The sequence below is a fragment of the Cyprinus carpio genome, chromosome B24 (assembly GCF_018340385.1).
Source record: "Cyprinus carpio isolate SPL01 chromosome B24, ASM1834038v1, whole genome shotgun sequence".
Classification (NCBI taxonomy): domain Eukaryota; kingdom Metazoa; phylum Chordata; class Actinopteri; order Cypriniformes; family Cyprinidae; genus Cyprinus; species Cyprinus carpio.
The window spans coordinates 18,811,686-18,829,076 of NC_056620.1; the positions used below are offsets into that span (position 1 = coordinate 18,811,686).

The 17,391-nt window shown below is 34.6% G+C and overlaps 1 protein-coding gene across 1 annotated transcript; it reads left to right on the top strand.

Annotated features, from left to right (window-relative positions):
- Positions 1 to 1,787: 1,787 nt before the first annotated feature.
- LOC109074648 lies at positions 1,788 to 4,151 on the top strand. The gene is made up of 5 exons (XM_042752139.1): positions 1,788 to 2,118; positions 3,159 to 3,267; positions 3,353 to 3,472; positions 3,572 to 3,650; positions 3,743 to 4,151. Exons 1-5 carry the CDS (start codon positions 2,021 to 2,023, stop codon positions 3,832 to 3,834), a joined length of 498 nt encoding a protein of 165 aa, XP_042608073.1. The 5' UTR covers positions 1,788 to 2,020; the 3' UTR covers positions 3,835 to 4,151.
- The last annotated feature ends 13,240 nt before the right edge of the window (positions 4,152 to 17,391 follow it).

Below are 17,391 nucleotides of genomic sequence, written 5' to 3' on the forward strand. Positions count from 1 at the left end.
AGCTTCTTGATAATCTGGCGTTTTTGTGTGTTCTGTTTCTATGCTCTTATATGTTGGAGTGCTGCAGCATGTCTCTGATCTGCTGTGTGTGAAGACAGCCTCTGCAGCAGTCAGAATGCACCGCTGGGTTGATCTAGGCTGGGAATTCAGTATTATAGTTAATTTTTTAGAAACATTGCCGTGATAGAGAACTGTTTAAGGGATGTTTATGTTTAAAGGATGTTTATATAGGCCAAGATGCTGATTTTGAAGATGGTAAATAGACTGTCCATTTACTTTATGAAAATGAAATTTTAGAAGCTTTTAGAATAGTGTTAATGCACATAAAATAGGCTACTCTTTATCCGTTAAAACTTTTAAATATGCAGATTATGGAATATCATTAAATATGCACAAGTGATAGCGACCCCACAGAAAATGACTTATTTTTGTAATAATGTGATAAGTAATTTACAACCTCTTCTCATAACCTTGTTTATTTAACAATATTTAAATATTTAATATGCATTTGGGGAAATAAACTAGCTTTGTGCCCGTTTTAAAATAGGTTATGTTTCATAAAATACCTCAGTTACCAAAAAAACTGTCAGTTACCAGCAATATAAAATAAATCAAAATGTTTAATTCAGTCAAGCTTGTTTTCTGAATTCTGGTGAATCGCACATCACTGAAAATACAATGCACTGTGACAAAACCCTTTCAGCCAAACACTGATGACATATTCACGAGAGAGGGATTGAAACAATTCATTAAAATTAAAACCCATGCTATTATGGGCTGTACAACAGATTACTGGAAAAACCTGATAATAATGACACATTCCACCATATCTCAATGCTGATACACAGAAAGACCGAAACAGACAGTATACTGTTTTAGGTTTAGTTTAAAAGATAGATAGATAGATAGATAGATAGATAGATAGATAGATAGATAGATAGATAGATAGATAGATAGATAGATAGATAGATAGATAGATAGATAGATAGATAGATAGATAGATAGATAGATACTATAAATTAGGGACAATACAAATAGACTGTGACATTTACTGCTTGACTTTGTGTCAAGATCTGTGATACCTTAAGGTCCTATCTTTGGCAGGAGTGTGGACCGAGAGAGAGCCAGGAGGAAGAGCATGCTGACGACAATGTGTCAATTTCTCCAAAAATAGCATCTTCACTCTTTCCTCCAGTCCTCCGATGAGTTCACGCTGCTGTTTACCCCTCTTCTTCTCCAACTTCTGTGCAACAGCAGGACAGCAGCTTCAGGCCTGCAGATACAGCGTGTTGTTCCTGACCACAATGGTGAAAGTCACTTACTGTGAGACGGGTAAAGCTGCAGCACATACTGGAGGAGGGTGTATGGAGGTCAGAGGAATATCATATGCCTTGCTAAAGATGTTAGGAGGATGTTAGTGTACAGTTTGTGCATTGCATTGGTTAGAGACCGTGGTAGTGATTATTAAACTGTGTAGAAATGCACTAAATGTTGTATATGCACATCGATATTCTGAAGAACATTGATGTGTGCTCCATAGCTGAAAGTTAGTCATACAGTTTTGGAGCAACACGAGTAAATGATGACTGAATTTTCCTGTTTAAATGTTTCTTCCTTATCTGTCTCGTCCAGACTGTCCTACAAAGATTCACCAGCTTTATTTTTCCCAAATCATGTTTGTTCTAGTTTCTGATACTCAATTTAAATAGGACTGTTAAGAATACGAGTAATTTTGTCCTTGGGGGAGGAAAGGACATCAGGGAAGTAGTGACTTTAATTCTACGTTTGGAAACTCACTTTAAAAACGTAATCGTTCTTCCTTCACACTGAACTCAGTGTTCACACACCCTGTAGGCCTGTTTCTTTTTTGAGAGTTCAGTTGATGTTCTAATTAAATTAGTCAATTTCCCTTGCAGCCTCACTCATGACCATCCTATGATTCTGTTTCTGTCCTGTAAAGACCTCAGGAAAACGTTCAGTTCTGACTGAACTAGTTGCAGCTACGAGATTGAGAATAATCATGCATTTCTCTAACTTGCTCTTTGTTGGTATTGTGACATTAGGAACATCTGAACTCTGCTCTGCTGGACCTCTTCATGCACAGTGCAAAGTCGAGTGGTAAAGTACTCATTTGTATTACTTTTTTATTAAAAAAAAAATATAAATTTTACTTTTTTTTAAGAATATGATATATTTAGATTTAGATTTGTTTAAGGATATTTAATGTTTTGTTTTAGATTTGAATTAAGTATTTAAAGTTATGTTGTTTATTTTATAATTATAAAATGTTTATATGTGTATAGATGTATTTGTTTAAATGTACAGTGTTTGTGTATATTTATATTTGTTACAGGGGTATTATAGTTAAGTAAACCATTTAGATATAAAAAATATATATGACAAAAACACAAAAAATACTAAAACTTTAACTATATAAAATATGCAAATAAAAACTAATTCAAATATTTATAAGCTATAATAGTATACACGGTACTAACAAATTTTTTTTTTAATCAATTATGAAGTTTTGATTAGTTAACCAAAAAAGTTATGTTTTTTTTTTATCTTAAATCTTTAAGTTTAAACAGTTTTGTTTGTAGAATTACATTTCCATTCAGAATTTTAGTTGTTTAATTACTATTTTTCTTTGTTAATTTCCCACTATTTAAAATATGTATATGTGGTTATTATGTTTATACAATGTATAATGTATTTAATTTCTAAGTATTCTTATTATGAATTCATTTACATTTAGATTTAGGAGAAAATAAATAGAATAAACTATAAAATAGTAATTTTATAGTTTTATAGTACAATAGTATAGTTCTATAGAATTATCAAGTAATGTAGATGTGGAGTTTGGTTGGATCCACATCTAGGGGGTGGAGATTGGTAGGTTTAGGGGTGGAGATGGGTGGGTTTAGGGATCAGGGGGTGGAGACGGGTAGGTTAAGGTTCATGTAAGGTGGGAGGAGTTGGATCTGGATCCAGCCACGCCCCCCTGTATCTTGTATACTGCAGTGAGGACCATCTCGTTTTTTAAGTAGTCAGTGCAATAGCTTCGGTTTCCACTAGATGGCAGCATATATTGTATACCTTATAGTTTTAGCTATAACGGTGATACAGTTGATTGAGAACTTGTGTGTGGCTTTTCCCAGGTATTTCAGTCTCCCTTGCAGGAGTGTGTATGAAGCTCTGGTTGCACAAATTAAAAAGTGGAGGACAGTCTCAACCTGTGCCACGGGAGGAGAGAAATGTCTCTACAAGGTGTGTGGTTTAATGTAAAGAGATGCGTTTATGTATCATCAGTGTAAATTATATGAATCTTTTGCTCTTTCTTTTTCTCTTGTAGTTGCAGTCTGCATCTGTGCACTTCATATCAGCCAAACACACAACTCCAGTAAAGAAATACGTTGATGACATCAACTTCAGACTTGTCTCCTATGGATTTTTCACACACTGCCATGTATCTGTAAGTGTTTATACCCAAACAATCATTTACATTTGACTTAATTTACAGAAGAATATCACTTTTGACCAAGCAAATAACCTATTTCAACTTGTTCCCCAGGCCATGTCAGTGTCAGAGACCTGGTATGCTGTCACAGATCACGGCACCAACTACTGTAACCTCTACAACTTAATGGAAGGTAAAATTGGATAAAACGGCACAGTGAATTTGATTGAAACAACATCAATGTAAAGACAAAACCAGCTTCTGAGGTTTGTTGTCTGTGTGCAGGAAGTGGACTTACTGAAGCTCCAGGATACAAAGAGATCACCAGTGACTTCCTGTGCACCCAGCGCTCATCTGCTAACTGTACTGTGTACTAGCTCGGAAACAAGACTTGTGCAAATTTTATACTGACTTTTGTGGCTTTCAGTATGTTTATTAAATTTGAGGGCATATGTAATCTTCTTAAAATGTACAAAATAAGCTTTTAACCAACATACACATTCCCAGGAACATGAACCAGAACTACTGATGACTTATTTTATTTTAAGAATTAATAGTTTTATTCAGGAGGGACACATTCAATTGCTCAAAAGAAAGCCTTTTATATTGATATAAAAGAATTCTGTTTCAAAGAAATGCTGTTCTTTTGAAGTTTTGAAGAATCCTGAAAGAAATACATCACAAAAATATTAATCAGCACAACTTTTTCAAACGTTTTGTATGTTTCTTTCACAGCAAATCAGCTTATTATAAAGATTTCTGAAGGATCATGTGACACTGAAGACTGGAGTAATGATGCTAAAAAATAAAGGAATAAATTAGTTTAAAATATATCCAAATAGAAATCAGTTATTTTAAATTGTAATAATATTTCACAATATGCCAGTTTTTACTATATTTCTAAACAAAGAAAATGCAGATATTGGAGAGCATAAGAGACTTCTTTCAAACACCAAAACAAAAAAAAAATGTTTTGTCCCTCTGTCCAATCATATGTAGTGTAGTGAGTATTTTAGGAAATACAAAAAAGGAAACCGCACTTATCAAGGTGTTTTATAAGCTGGCTTCCATTATGTATTAATTGCATAAGAACTTAATCGTTTAAAAATAAAACTTATAGTTAAAGTTGTTGCTATTGTGTAACTCTTCTAAAAAAAAAAGATTTATTCTGATTTATTCTGTGCTTAAGTTTTGTGCTCCTGCTCTGTATTTTCCTCCTCATTCAATACGGATGAGGGTGACATTTCTTAGCACAATGTTTGGAGACAAATATAGCAGTTCTCAATGGTGTTAGGTTCAGTTTTCTGCACGGACATTTTCTCTCTAAGGGCAGCAATATGCTCCGGTGGGTGCAGCCATCCATCATGGATGTCTTGCACTCATCACTGAAGTCCTTCTGGCTGATGCCATCAGTCTCTGTCTGCTGCAGTGGCGCTCTGTCACCAGAAGAGGGAACTGTTTGCAAGGGTTTTTTTTAGTATGCTGTCACTACAACGTTTTGATTAGGTAAATAATGACTAAAAATTTATTAAATTAAATAATTTTAATGTTTTAATTTTTTTCACTATCATAACTAATATTTTACATAGCATTCTTTGAAGCATACTCATTTTTTTTTAAACAAGCATATTTTTATATTCTTAGTTTTCTCAACCTAGTTTTGGTTATTTTTATTATTAATAAAAATGTGACTTCCCACATTAATACTGGTGGTCAAAAATGTAACCCATACATTCAATATTCAGGGTTGACCAAAGGTAAAATATGAGGTTAACACTAGTACAGCAGTGAAGAGAGTTCATGGAAGAGATTGGATAGTCTCTTGAGTGAAAGACTGAAATGGTCGCTCTCAGGTGTGAGAAGTTTAAGTAGCTGAAAGAAGAAAGGTGCTCCATTACAGTCCAGAATATTGCAGAGATTTTTCACATTTACTGAACCATTACTGTAGACTGAGAGACACAGTATTAAATAATGTCACACTGGAACCCACACAAACCTTTTATAAAACTGCAAAATCTGTTGATCTGCGCCAGGAGGAGTAGACAATGCTGTGCCTGTAAACAAGAGATATAAAATTAGGGAAAACAGCGGATTTTGTGAGGCGTATTTAGCTCAAATTAACGTTTCTTTGAAGCTAGATCAAGTTTATTTAATTACATCTCTGTCATTTTTGCTTACTGTCAGTTTCTCTCTTCCTACTGTAATTTCTACACTGGGAGCATTTTGAATCTCTCTCAGAACCGAGTTAGCTGAATTTAAGTACTCCAGCCCTCAACATTACGAAGTATATCTTTGATGAAAGGGTGCACAATCCTTTCAAAACAAATTAAAGAGGCCTGAGCCCGCAGGGGTGGTGAGTGAAGGGCTGACAGGAGACCACAGAGGAACCCAGAGAGAGGTAATCAGTGCCTTGCTTTTGAACAATATTGAAAAGCACAACAGTATCGCACAATAAATCACGGTGAGTGACCTGCATGGTTCTCAAGGACAAACAGGTCGTCTCCTTAAATGCACCTTGTGACATGTTCACCTTTCTGTCTGCTGTTTACTTATTTACAGTGCGTCAATGGCAGTCTGATGCTAGTTATTAAAGCATTAGTTATTAAAGCTAGTTATCAAACCACAGTAGCACTGACAAACACTACAACATTAGATTTTCCTTGATAATTATTTAATAATAAAATTGCACATTTGTGTATTTTCAGCCAGCTGGTGAGAATTCCAACCCAGAGATGTCCGATTCACAAATGACTCACTGTTTTGAGTCAGTTCTGTTCAACTGAACAAAGCAATCTGAATCAGTTTGCAATTCAGTCTAAATCTTGAAACTGCAGTTTAAAGAATTGTTCCACCCAAAAGAGTATCAAAAAGATAGGCTGATGATACATTTTTTGAGCAATTTTTCCGGGCATCTTTTTTTTTTTGAGCAATGTTGCTTGTGCACTTTTCCACTGAGAATGGGTAACAAATGTCTATATGGACACTTTAAATCGTTCATGGGCCTTGGGTCTCACCTGGTTGCCCGTTGATGGAAACATTGCCCAAATTTGTCCAGCAACATTGCTCAAAAAGTTGCCCCATGTATCATCAGCCTTACAGTACAAGAAAGCCAATTCCCAACTTATGAAGCAAAAAAGTATTAAATGCTTTAAAATATAAACATTTACAACTTTAATGTGACATTTTTCATTAAATGTGCAAAAAGGATGAATTAAAAGATGTTTTTGCAGAACTGGCATCTCTGATTTCTTCAACCATGTTTCAACATAGAGTAGACGTTATGATTTCAACTGAATGGGTCAGTGGTACTGTACATGTTGAGTCAACCTTATTTCAATGTTGAATGGATGTTTTATTTTCAACCTAATAACGTTCCGATTAACCAGTCAAATAGTGAATGTTGACTAAACAATGAAAATTGATTGGCAACTGATACTACTTACCTTTACCACTAAAAATAGACATTGAATTGACGTCTGCTTGCTATGTGTATGTACCATGGAATTATTTGAAGTGCCTTATGTAAAAATAGTGTACATGGATATAGTAGTCATTATATATTTTATTTTCTATGACAAAATATACCATCACTACCACTTGTTGTTTGTATTTTATTTTATTTTTTTTTAATTATAAAACATGTTTTGTTTTTTTGTTTTTAATTACTTAATTTTTTTAGTTTTTTATTTAATATAATGTTGATTTGATTGAACAAAATTTGTCTTAATTTGTGTGAGTAGTTTGAATTAAAATTCATGTAACTAATTTTGCATTTAAATTGACATCTATATTTCTATTAATTGTCAGTGCCTTTGTGGTAGTTGACTTTTGTGAGGGTTCAATACACTGAACCTTGTGGCACCCCAGTGCTGAGAGTACAGGGTGAAGTAAGCCAGTTTTTCCAGCTGACTAGTTAACCTGTTGCCCAAGTAGGACTCCAAGACATTGAAGTTGCACCTGAGGCACACCTGTGTTTTGTTATTGATGCTGGTCAGGTTCTTTTCACATGACATGAATATCACCCCATGTCTTTACCACACCACTTTTGCCCTCCAATTTGGCCTTCTCCTACTTATACTTTATAATACCATCATCTGAAAATCTCTCCTGCACAATCAGACCTGCATATGTTGTTATACTATCAGCACAGATTAAATTCTACTAGCATCATGGAGTGGCATGCATATCCTGAGGACACATAGGCAGAGAGCGCTACCTGACAGCATTAGGCCTCTCACCAGCACCCCTCTGACATCTCTTTCCCCTCACTAGGCCTGTCATCACCAATCTTGTCCCCTTCTCACAGGAAAAAAAAATCACAGGGAGAAACCCAACGTGTTCTCTGATTGGGATGTGTGAACTTGGAATGGAGACCATTAATCTGTTGCACCCAATGTCGCCTGAATTTAAGATAAGTTGGTTTACTTTTTCTTTAAATCAGTTGCTGACCATTGCCAGTTTTTAGCTTTTTATTCTGTTACTTTAATATTGTTTTATTATTTATTTTGTGCTGCTTTATTTGAATGTATTCATATTTTATTAGCATTTCATTTATGAATTAATTAATTTATTTGACTGAATCATATGGAAGCCTATTTCTCTGATATAAGAAAAACATGGTTTGGTAAATCTTAAGTATGACATAAGTCATGATATAAGTCATAATTATAAGAAAAAAAAATATAGAAATTATAAGATACTGAGTCATAATACTGGCATACAAGGTTGAAATTATGAGATACCATGTCATTATATTATTATTATATATTATATTATAACATAAAAAGCTAAATTAGGAGATACTAAGGCATAATAAGGAAAAAAAGAAAAAAATATTAGAAGTTAAAAGTCATAAAGCATATTATTTAAATGAAGTGTTGATTATTATGTGATAATAGCATAATAGATATGCCATAAAAACTAAATTATGAGATACTAAGTCGTAATACTAACATAAAAACTCAAAATTATGAGATATCATAATTATGACATAAAAAGCACAATTAGGAGATAATAAGTCATAATAATAACATTAAAAGTTGAAACTATGAGATACTAAGTCCTTATGACAAAAAAAATTAAATATGAAAGCATAATAATGACAAATGTTGAAATTATAGTAAGATATATACTATTGATGGTTGGTTAGATAGATAGACTAAGTTTGTTATGTGATGAGTAGTTCATATAGTAAGTTTTTTTTTGTCAATTATTTTTTTTTGTTGTGATGATTTTTTTTTTTATTTTTTTTTTTTTTTGTTGTTGTTGACTTTATCTTGTAAATGTGACTCTTTGTCTCATAATTCTCATAATTTTGGCTTTCTATCTCATAATTTTTATGTTTTATCTCATAATTATGACTTTTGTCAATTTTGCTTTATCTCAAAACTTTGACTTTATATGATTATTTATTTATTTATTTATTTACTGAAATGTGCTTCCATAATATTTGGTTTAGTTGGAAAACTGTGAAAAAAGGGGGTCGCAAGCCAGATTTAAACACCAGTTACCACAGCTGAATGTGTCAGATCATATGCACAAATGCTAGGCTACATCTTAAACAGCTTGTGTTGTAATTTATAGATTTAAATAAGCCAAGTAAAATGGTTTAAATCCCCTTACTTTTTTTTAAAAAAAAGCCTGATGTCTGTCCTTTACCACTGATTCATGCAAATGAAGCATCTGTAAATGTCTTTGCCCTTTCTCTTTATGTGGTTCTGCACGAATCAGCCTCCATCAGAATGCTCAACAGACTGTCTATTTAAAGCATCCAACCACTCATCTGCAGGGGTGGTTTGCCTGTGATATTATTTTCCTTTTAGATTCTCAGTGAATTAATGAAATCCTCACTCACATGATTTCATTTGGCCTGTGCGTTAATGGCAGAGGAAGTAATAATTACATTCAAATATTAATTTGAGCCCGAAGACAGAACCATGAATCTTTAGCGCTCACTATGTCGAACACAAGCTCCTGTCCCTTTTCTTTTCCCAGTCCCTGACCAAATGAATTAAAATGACAAATAATTGCAATTCCCTTGTGGAGGGCATTAAAAAAAAAAAAAAATGAAAAAATGATTTTTGGTAGAATTGGTTGAGCAAAGGGGGGGGGTTGTTGGGATTATTTTTTTTTGGGTTTTTTTAAGGCTCAAGCTTAATGACGACAAAGAGAGACAGAGATCAAGGACGATATCGGGATTGTAGTAATGGCCGTGTGATAATCGCCATGGAGATTGGTGATGTTAAGAGGGTGGGTGAGTTAGAGAGAGATTTTGGGAAAAATGATAAGAGGAGGAATGTTTTATTGCTCAGACGTTGCTCATTTAAACTTCAGGAGGCTTAACGGGGTTCAGTTGTTTCATTTGAGAATCAAATTTGTCTCATGTTTCTGCAGTTATAAAATAAATGTAGATAACATCTGAGTTGAATTCATCTTTTTGAATTCTTTGAGTCGTTTTATTGCAGTTTTTGGGGGTTTCAGTAAATTTGAGCATAATTTGAGACATTTTTTGGGTTTTCTCTCTCTTTATTTATTTATTTTTTATAGCACTATAGCATATTTTATAGTTATAGTATTTAATAATCCTCAAAAACAGACACTTATGTTCAAGATACAATCTATGAAAAAGTGTTAATATCTTACTCTTTTACTTGCTTTCTACTAATCCTCAAAAATATACATATTCTTAGTTTTATTAGAAGAATAGAGAGAGAGAGAGAGAGAGAGAGAGAGAGAGAGAGAGAGAGAGAGCAACCAACCAACAAATGATGAGAAAAAATAAGGGTGGGGACCAGCAATTGTTTGGTTAGCCACATTTTATGTTCAACAGAAAAAAGAAACTCATAGGTTTGGAACAACTTGGTGACTAAATTATAACAATTTTTTTTATCATTTTTTTTTGGCTGAGCTATTCCTTTTATTCATGCAGAATACAATTTATGAGCAATCGCCAATGTGCCCTTGAGCAAGGCACTTAAAACCAGGTTTCTCCGGTGCGTTCGTTTCATTTGTTAAGCGTATTGTAAGTTAGTCATACAGCTGCATGACTACTTATGTACCACTTACAAACACGTGTCACTGCTTAAAGAGAATGCAAAGCCACTCGACAGCATTCCAACAGTTGTTTCAGCTTTAAACACATACTTGAGCTCAACCTGTTCAACACAAATCAGGTCCTTTAAAGAGCTCTCGTCCTAATTACTTTACTGTTTGCAATGCCATGGGATAAATCTATAACCTGGCCTTCCCAACAAAGAACAGCAGCCAATTACTGATAATTGTGTTTTCAGTATAACACCGTGAACAAGTCTGAAGTGAGCATCTAATTGTGCAGGTGGACAGGACCTTCGCTGTGCCATTTAATTTAATGAAAAATATCCATTCCGACCCTGTGATGTCCACCAAATGCTCAGGGCGGATCACTCCAGGTTGTTTTCGAATGTCCTTTCATGACATGAATTTAGTGCTTACTTATTCTGTTAGAATTTTTAGTGTGTTTTTTTGTGATGTGTTTTTAGTTTTTTCTTATTTTTTTATTTTTTTTCATTATATATATTTTTATTTTTGAATGGGCGATTTTACTGTGTGTGTGTGTGTTGTATGTGTGTGTGTGTGTGTGTGTGTGTGTATATATATATATATATATATATATATATATATATATACACACACACACATTTATATATTCATATTCTTATATTTTATTCTTAAATATATATGTATTTAATATGTAAACAACATTTTTCTTAAATACATGCATGTGTTTGTATTTATATATATATATATATATATATATATATATATAATAAATATACACAGTTTATAAACATATATTATGTTATATTATGTTTTTATTTTATATTTTTTTAGTTATTTTAAATATATTATATATATATATTTAATATAATTATATTTTATAATATTTTTGAAAAAAAAAAAAAAATTACATAGCCACTATGATTGCTATGGTGGTTCATCCCTAATGACAATGAGTTCACTTTACTTTACCAGACTCCCAATCGAAGGGTTGTGAGTTCGAGTCTTGGGCCGGCAGGAATTGTGGGTGGGGGGGAGTGCATGTACAGTTCTCTCTCCACCTTCAATACCATTGGGCCGGCAGGAATTGTGGGTGGGGGGGAGTGCATGTACAGTTCTCTCTCCACCTTCAATACCATAAGCATTAAATGGCTCCGGGTGTGTGTTCACAGTGTGTGTGTGTGTGTTCACTGCTCTGTGTGTGTGCACTACGGATGGGTTAAATGCAGAGCACGAATTCTGAGTATGGGTCACCATACTTGGCTGAATGTCCACGTCACTTTCGTCACTATTTTTTTTTTTTTTTATACATAGCCACTATGATTGCTATGGTGGTTATAGATAAATAATAATCTATCTCAAATTACAAATTTGTTTCTTTTAACACTGCACAGGCCGACATGCATTTTGAGTTTATCAGGATAAAATAAGACACAAACAGACATTTTTAAGAATTTTTATTTTCCAAAGCAATCTTAACAGCTATAAACATGAATTCTGCTGTCACAAAAAGTAATTTTACAATTTAACATAGTGGCAGTGATGTATGTCTTCATATGTGTACAAAACACACGCACAGATGAGCCTGCAAGGCCCTGCGCCCTTTATAGCGCTCTGCCCCGGGACACACTGATGCTCTCTTTCGCTCTCCCCTGGTCCGTAATAAAGAGACACAGAGCGAACCATAATCCTTTACAATGCTTTGTAAACACCCTCGACCACAAACAAACCCCTGCTCCTGATTGGAGTGATGTATTATGTAATAAGAAATTGATGCCAAAGATCACATTGAGAATGACAAAGCCGCTGCGGTGCCCTTCAAATAACCCCATAACCCATTCAATTCCAGTACTTCTCCCTCTCTTTCTCCTGTGGTCGTTCTCTCTGTTAATCTAAGGTGAGTTATGAAGTCACTCTCTTCACACCCTGAGCCCTATAGGCAAACGGTCGTTGTATCAGTGCTTTAAATACAGGTCGGTAGGATAGACAGGAGGATATGAAATAAAGAATAAAAATGAGCGCCCAGGAACTGTCATTTTTCAGGCCTCGACTCAGACCCGGGAGAAAAGGGCCAGTTAGATTTATGGGACCCCCGTTAAGACCGAGCAAGGCGATGGGAGAGATGGAGAGAGAGATCAGTGCTTGACATTTATTGGTGCAAGGGGAGATGGGCCGAGCTGTCAGGCATTGGGCGGCTCCACGGCCCGGTTTGAAGGTTATGTGAAGTCCCACTCATTAAGAGACAGACCCACTGACAGAAAGCTAATCCTCTGTGGGCAGCCTCCTATCTAAGACCGAGAAAAGGCATTGTCTCTCATTGGTGGCGGGAGAAAAAGAGAGAAAGAAAGCGAGGGAGGTTTATTAAGACATAAAAGAGAGTTCTCAGGCCTGCCATTAGTGCTTCATTCTGTCAGCTGTGTGGCTGTAACCTCTGATCAGAATAGACACTCGGTTCAGGAAATCTTTAAAATCAGACTCTTCAATTTAAGGAATTTCAGCTTCTTTTTTTATAGAGGAACCGGGACATTCACACGGGACCAATCAGGCTGATCGGTTAGATCAATTAGCAGTGGTTGCTAAGTCAAGCATGCATTACCAATCTAAAGAATTTTTAGAAAAAGAAATAAATACTTTAATTCAGCAGGATGTATGAAATAGATCAAAAGTGACAAAGATGGTAATAATGATACAAAAAAAAAAAATCTACTTCAAATAAATTGTTATTTTAAACTTTTGTTCAAATAGTAAACACTTAAAATAATGGTTCTTTTAAATTATATTTCACAATAATACAACAAATAGACTTATTTCAAAAACAAACAAAACAATTTGCTTGAAAATATTAAAACCAAACATTTGTGCAAATTTTCTTACCTATTGGACTACTTCCAAAAAAAAAAAAAAGTAAAATTCTACAGTAAAAAACTGTTAATTTGTTCACTGTAAGTTACCTTATCAAATAAAACAATATATTAAAATTGATTTTCCATGCATAATGAGATTTTACTGAAAAATGGGGGGAAATCCCCTTTAATTAAATCCTACATCACATTTCATTTAATTTTTAATACTTATGCTTCCTTTAATATTTATGCTCTTTAGGTTGTTTTATGTTACATTTGACATATTTTATTAACATTTATTTCATTTTTTCAATATTGTGTTACTTTGATGGTCTTTTGTGTTTGTGAGAATTGTGCTCAGTTTGTACAGTTTGTATATTAGACACGGTTCATGGTAAGTTCAGTTTTTATTATTATATGAAAGCCCTGTATTGTAATGTTGGTTAGCAGTACATTTTGTAGTACAAGGCTTATTTTAATAATAGGTTGGTATAAAGGCGAATGAAATATACTGTATATAGACAATAAAATACACATTTAAAAAAAAAATTCTTGTCAATATAATAGTTTAAAAAACATACCAAAATAAATAATAAATAAATACATACATAAATAAAAAACTACTACTCCACCCACAACACTCCCACATCATGGCTGCTTTTACACAGGAAACACCGCTCTTCAGAACACCACTTTCAACTTCTTCTTCTTCAAAAAAAAATATCATTAATTTTAAATCCTTATTTCATAATGTCAGTACAGATTTAGACATAAAACCTCACATCCTGCCTCAGACATTATGATTCATGTGAATAGGTGGAACACAAGTAACAATAAACCATCAATTATTCATTATCAATAACCCAACAGCCTACCAGACGTGACCTTTATTTGGTGGATGGCCAATCTTATCAGCACTCATTACTTTCTCACAAACTCTCTTTGTCAGTATAAAAACAGACAAATGGCATCTTCAAATAATCATACTGTACTCTACAATTCTCCAGTATTAAAAATATGCAACATCAACATACAGCATTTGACAAATGAAAGGCTGATCCATTGGCCTGAGAGAAATATTGTATGTGACATGGACACATAATAAAAAAATAACATAGAATAGCTCTCAGTGCATCCAGCTGGACATAGATAGAGGAAACTGTGACCTTTAGGAGCAGGAAAACAAAGTTAGTCATCAGAGTTTATTGTACGGTCAGTCCTGATGACTGTGTGATGTCATTATGGCACATTTTTCATGAGTCTGAATCTAAAGCCTATCAGAGGGATGGACAGACCTTGAAGGGAAAGTCCACCCATAAATACAAGTTCAGGTCCCATCGACTTCCGTTCCATATGGAACTGTTTGGTTACCAGCATTCCTCTATCCATAATATTACTTTCTCCTGTGAAAAAGTTGATGGCATCTAAATCAGGAGATAATTATGCACAAATCATTTTGGCCAGACTCAATGGTTACAGTTAAAATGCCTTGCTGGGTATGGTAACTGATGTTATCTAGATTATGTAATCAGATTCCAAAAATAAAGTACTTGTAAAGTATATTACAATTTATAAAACTTTGACTATATTCAAAATGTTGAATGGTAATGTAAATAAATTTGCAAACCATGCTTCTGAATTTGGGTGAAAAAATAGCACCTCTGAAGTATGATATTATGCAAGTTACTAAACACTGGTCATATATAGCTGTCAAACACAATGTCGTCATAACTATTGATTATGGAAGTCTGGACAACAGTATTTTAAACCTGAAAGACTTTGGCAGTGTACTGTAATTGATGTTTTTATTTTTATTAATATTTGTTCGTATAAAGGGATTCCCAAATGTTTTCGTCAGCCAAATCCCTTTGAATGACGTCGATATAAAAAAATCTTTCTCTTTGCTTTTTTATAGCAATATGAAATATGGTAAGTTTAAGTAAGATAAAAGTAATATACAAGTAATCTAAAAATTGGTCAGAAAACTACTTAAAATCAGTAACCTAGAGTTTTCATCAAGTAATCTGTAATCACTAATGGACTACAATTTGTAAGTAATCTACCCAGCTCTGATGATGAATTTGTTTCCTACAAACACTTCACAAGATGTTAACTGATGGACCGGAGTCATGTGACATACAGCCAAGTATGGTGACCCATATTCAGAATTCGTGCTCTGCATTTAACCCATCCAAAGTGCACTCACACAGCAGTGAACACACACACACCGTGAACACACACCCGGAGCAGTGGGCAACCATTTATGCTGCGGGGAGCAGTTGGGGGTTCGGTGCATCTCAGTCGTGGTATTGTCGAGACTCGAACCGACAACCTTAGGGTTAGGAGTCAAACTCTCTAACCACTAGGCCTTCACCATGTGGATTACTTGTGGATTATTATTTTGATGTTTTTATCTGCTGTTTGGACTCTCATTCTGACGGCACCCATTCAGAGGATCCATTGGTGAGCAAGAGATGTGATGCTAAATCTCCAAATCTGTTCCGATGAACAAAAACACTCATCTACATCCTGGAGTCAATTTCCAGCAAATTATTTATTGTTGAGTAACAAACTATTCCTTTAATCCTCCACCCATTTTTAATTCAGGGTTAAATGAATATGTTGAGTTGTTTTGTCTCAGCAGTGCACATGTGAAGTTCACCATTTTCTGAGCGCTCTAAAAGCAATGCTGTTCTCCAGCAGATCTGGATGGCTTTGTCCCTGTTCGGCAGCCGCAGAGAGTCCACAGAGGAGGAACAATGGGCCATTGATTTAAGGTAGGCCGACTGTACGCGCTGCTATTCCAATGCGGTGTAACCGAGGTGATTTGTCACCAAAAAGGTCATAAATCACAAAGTGCCAGGAGAGATTGGGCAGTTTGGCTCATCCACCTACAGGAGCGGTTCACCCACCAGGACAAACTTGGATCAATTCTGGGGATGAAAAGTCAGTATTAAAGCATCATAAAATCCTTTCAAAGCCTCTTAATGTACATATCGCTGCATGATTACGCGAATAGGACATATCTATCTTTGTCCATGTGACCTATGAACCTTCAAACTTTAAAGCATCAAAGTTCAAAAGCTTTCAAAGGTTTTTAATTAAATTAATTAATTTTAATTAATTGAATTTTAGTTTTTTATTTTACTTTTTATTTCTGCTTCCTTGCATTTAAATTTAAATTACAGTTTTGCATGCTGTTTCTTACCTCAATTCCAGTGCTATTTTTGTATTATTTATATACTTATATATATAATATATACTTTATATACTTTATTTTATTTATAAATAATGCTTTTGTCATTTGTATTATTTTGTTGTTTGCATTTCTATGTGCCTGTAGCTTTCATTTATTTCACTTTTAGTTATAGTAATTTAGTATATAAAATTTTCCAAGACAATTAAGGCAAAAAAAAAAAAATCAGATTGTATCCATAGTAAATAAGGTACCAATATGGACTGCTTAGGTACAAAGATGTGCCTTTGAAAAGGTACCGCCCCAGTGACATCTTTTGTACTTTTTTTTCTGAGAGCGACATCACAGTTCGCATCTACCACAGCGGTCCATTATGTGCGATTTTCTAATGTCAGACCCTCAAAGCACTCGGACCCAAAGCTCTGGTCTCTTTGTACAGTCCTGAGAATGGAAAAGTGAAGAGCAGCACGTCTATCTTTCCATCTCTCTTAACTCACCGACACATAGTAGACCCCACTATCACAGGGATTGACTCTATAGAAACCTCGGGTCCATTCAGCTCAGAGTGAGATATCGTTTCGCGGTGACTGTGTGTGGCAGCCGGATACATAGCGGGACTAACCTTAGAACACAAAGAGGCTGGAGGTTATTGCACAGGCCGATCTCTGACTGCTTTGATTTGGCCATGTAAAGAATAGCGTTTGCGAAGGGCCTGAGATGAAAAGAGTCAAACAGGGACCTTCTGCGCTGATGAATGGAGCTGGAAGGCTAAAGAGTGAATGCGTTTGTGTTGGTGGCTTTATGAAAGCAAGACAACAGGTACCTGAGAGGATACCGAACGACAGCATCGTAAATCAAAC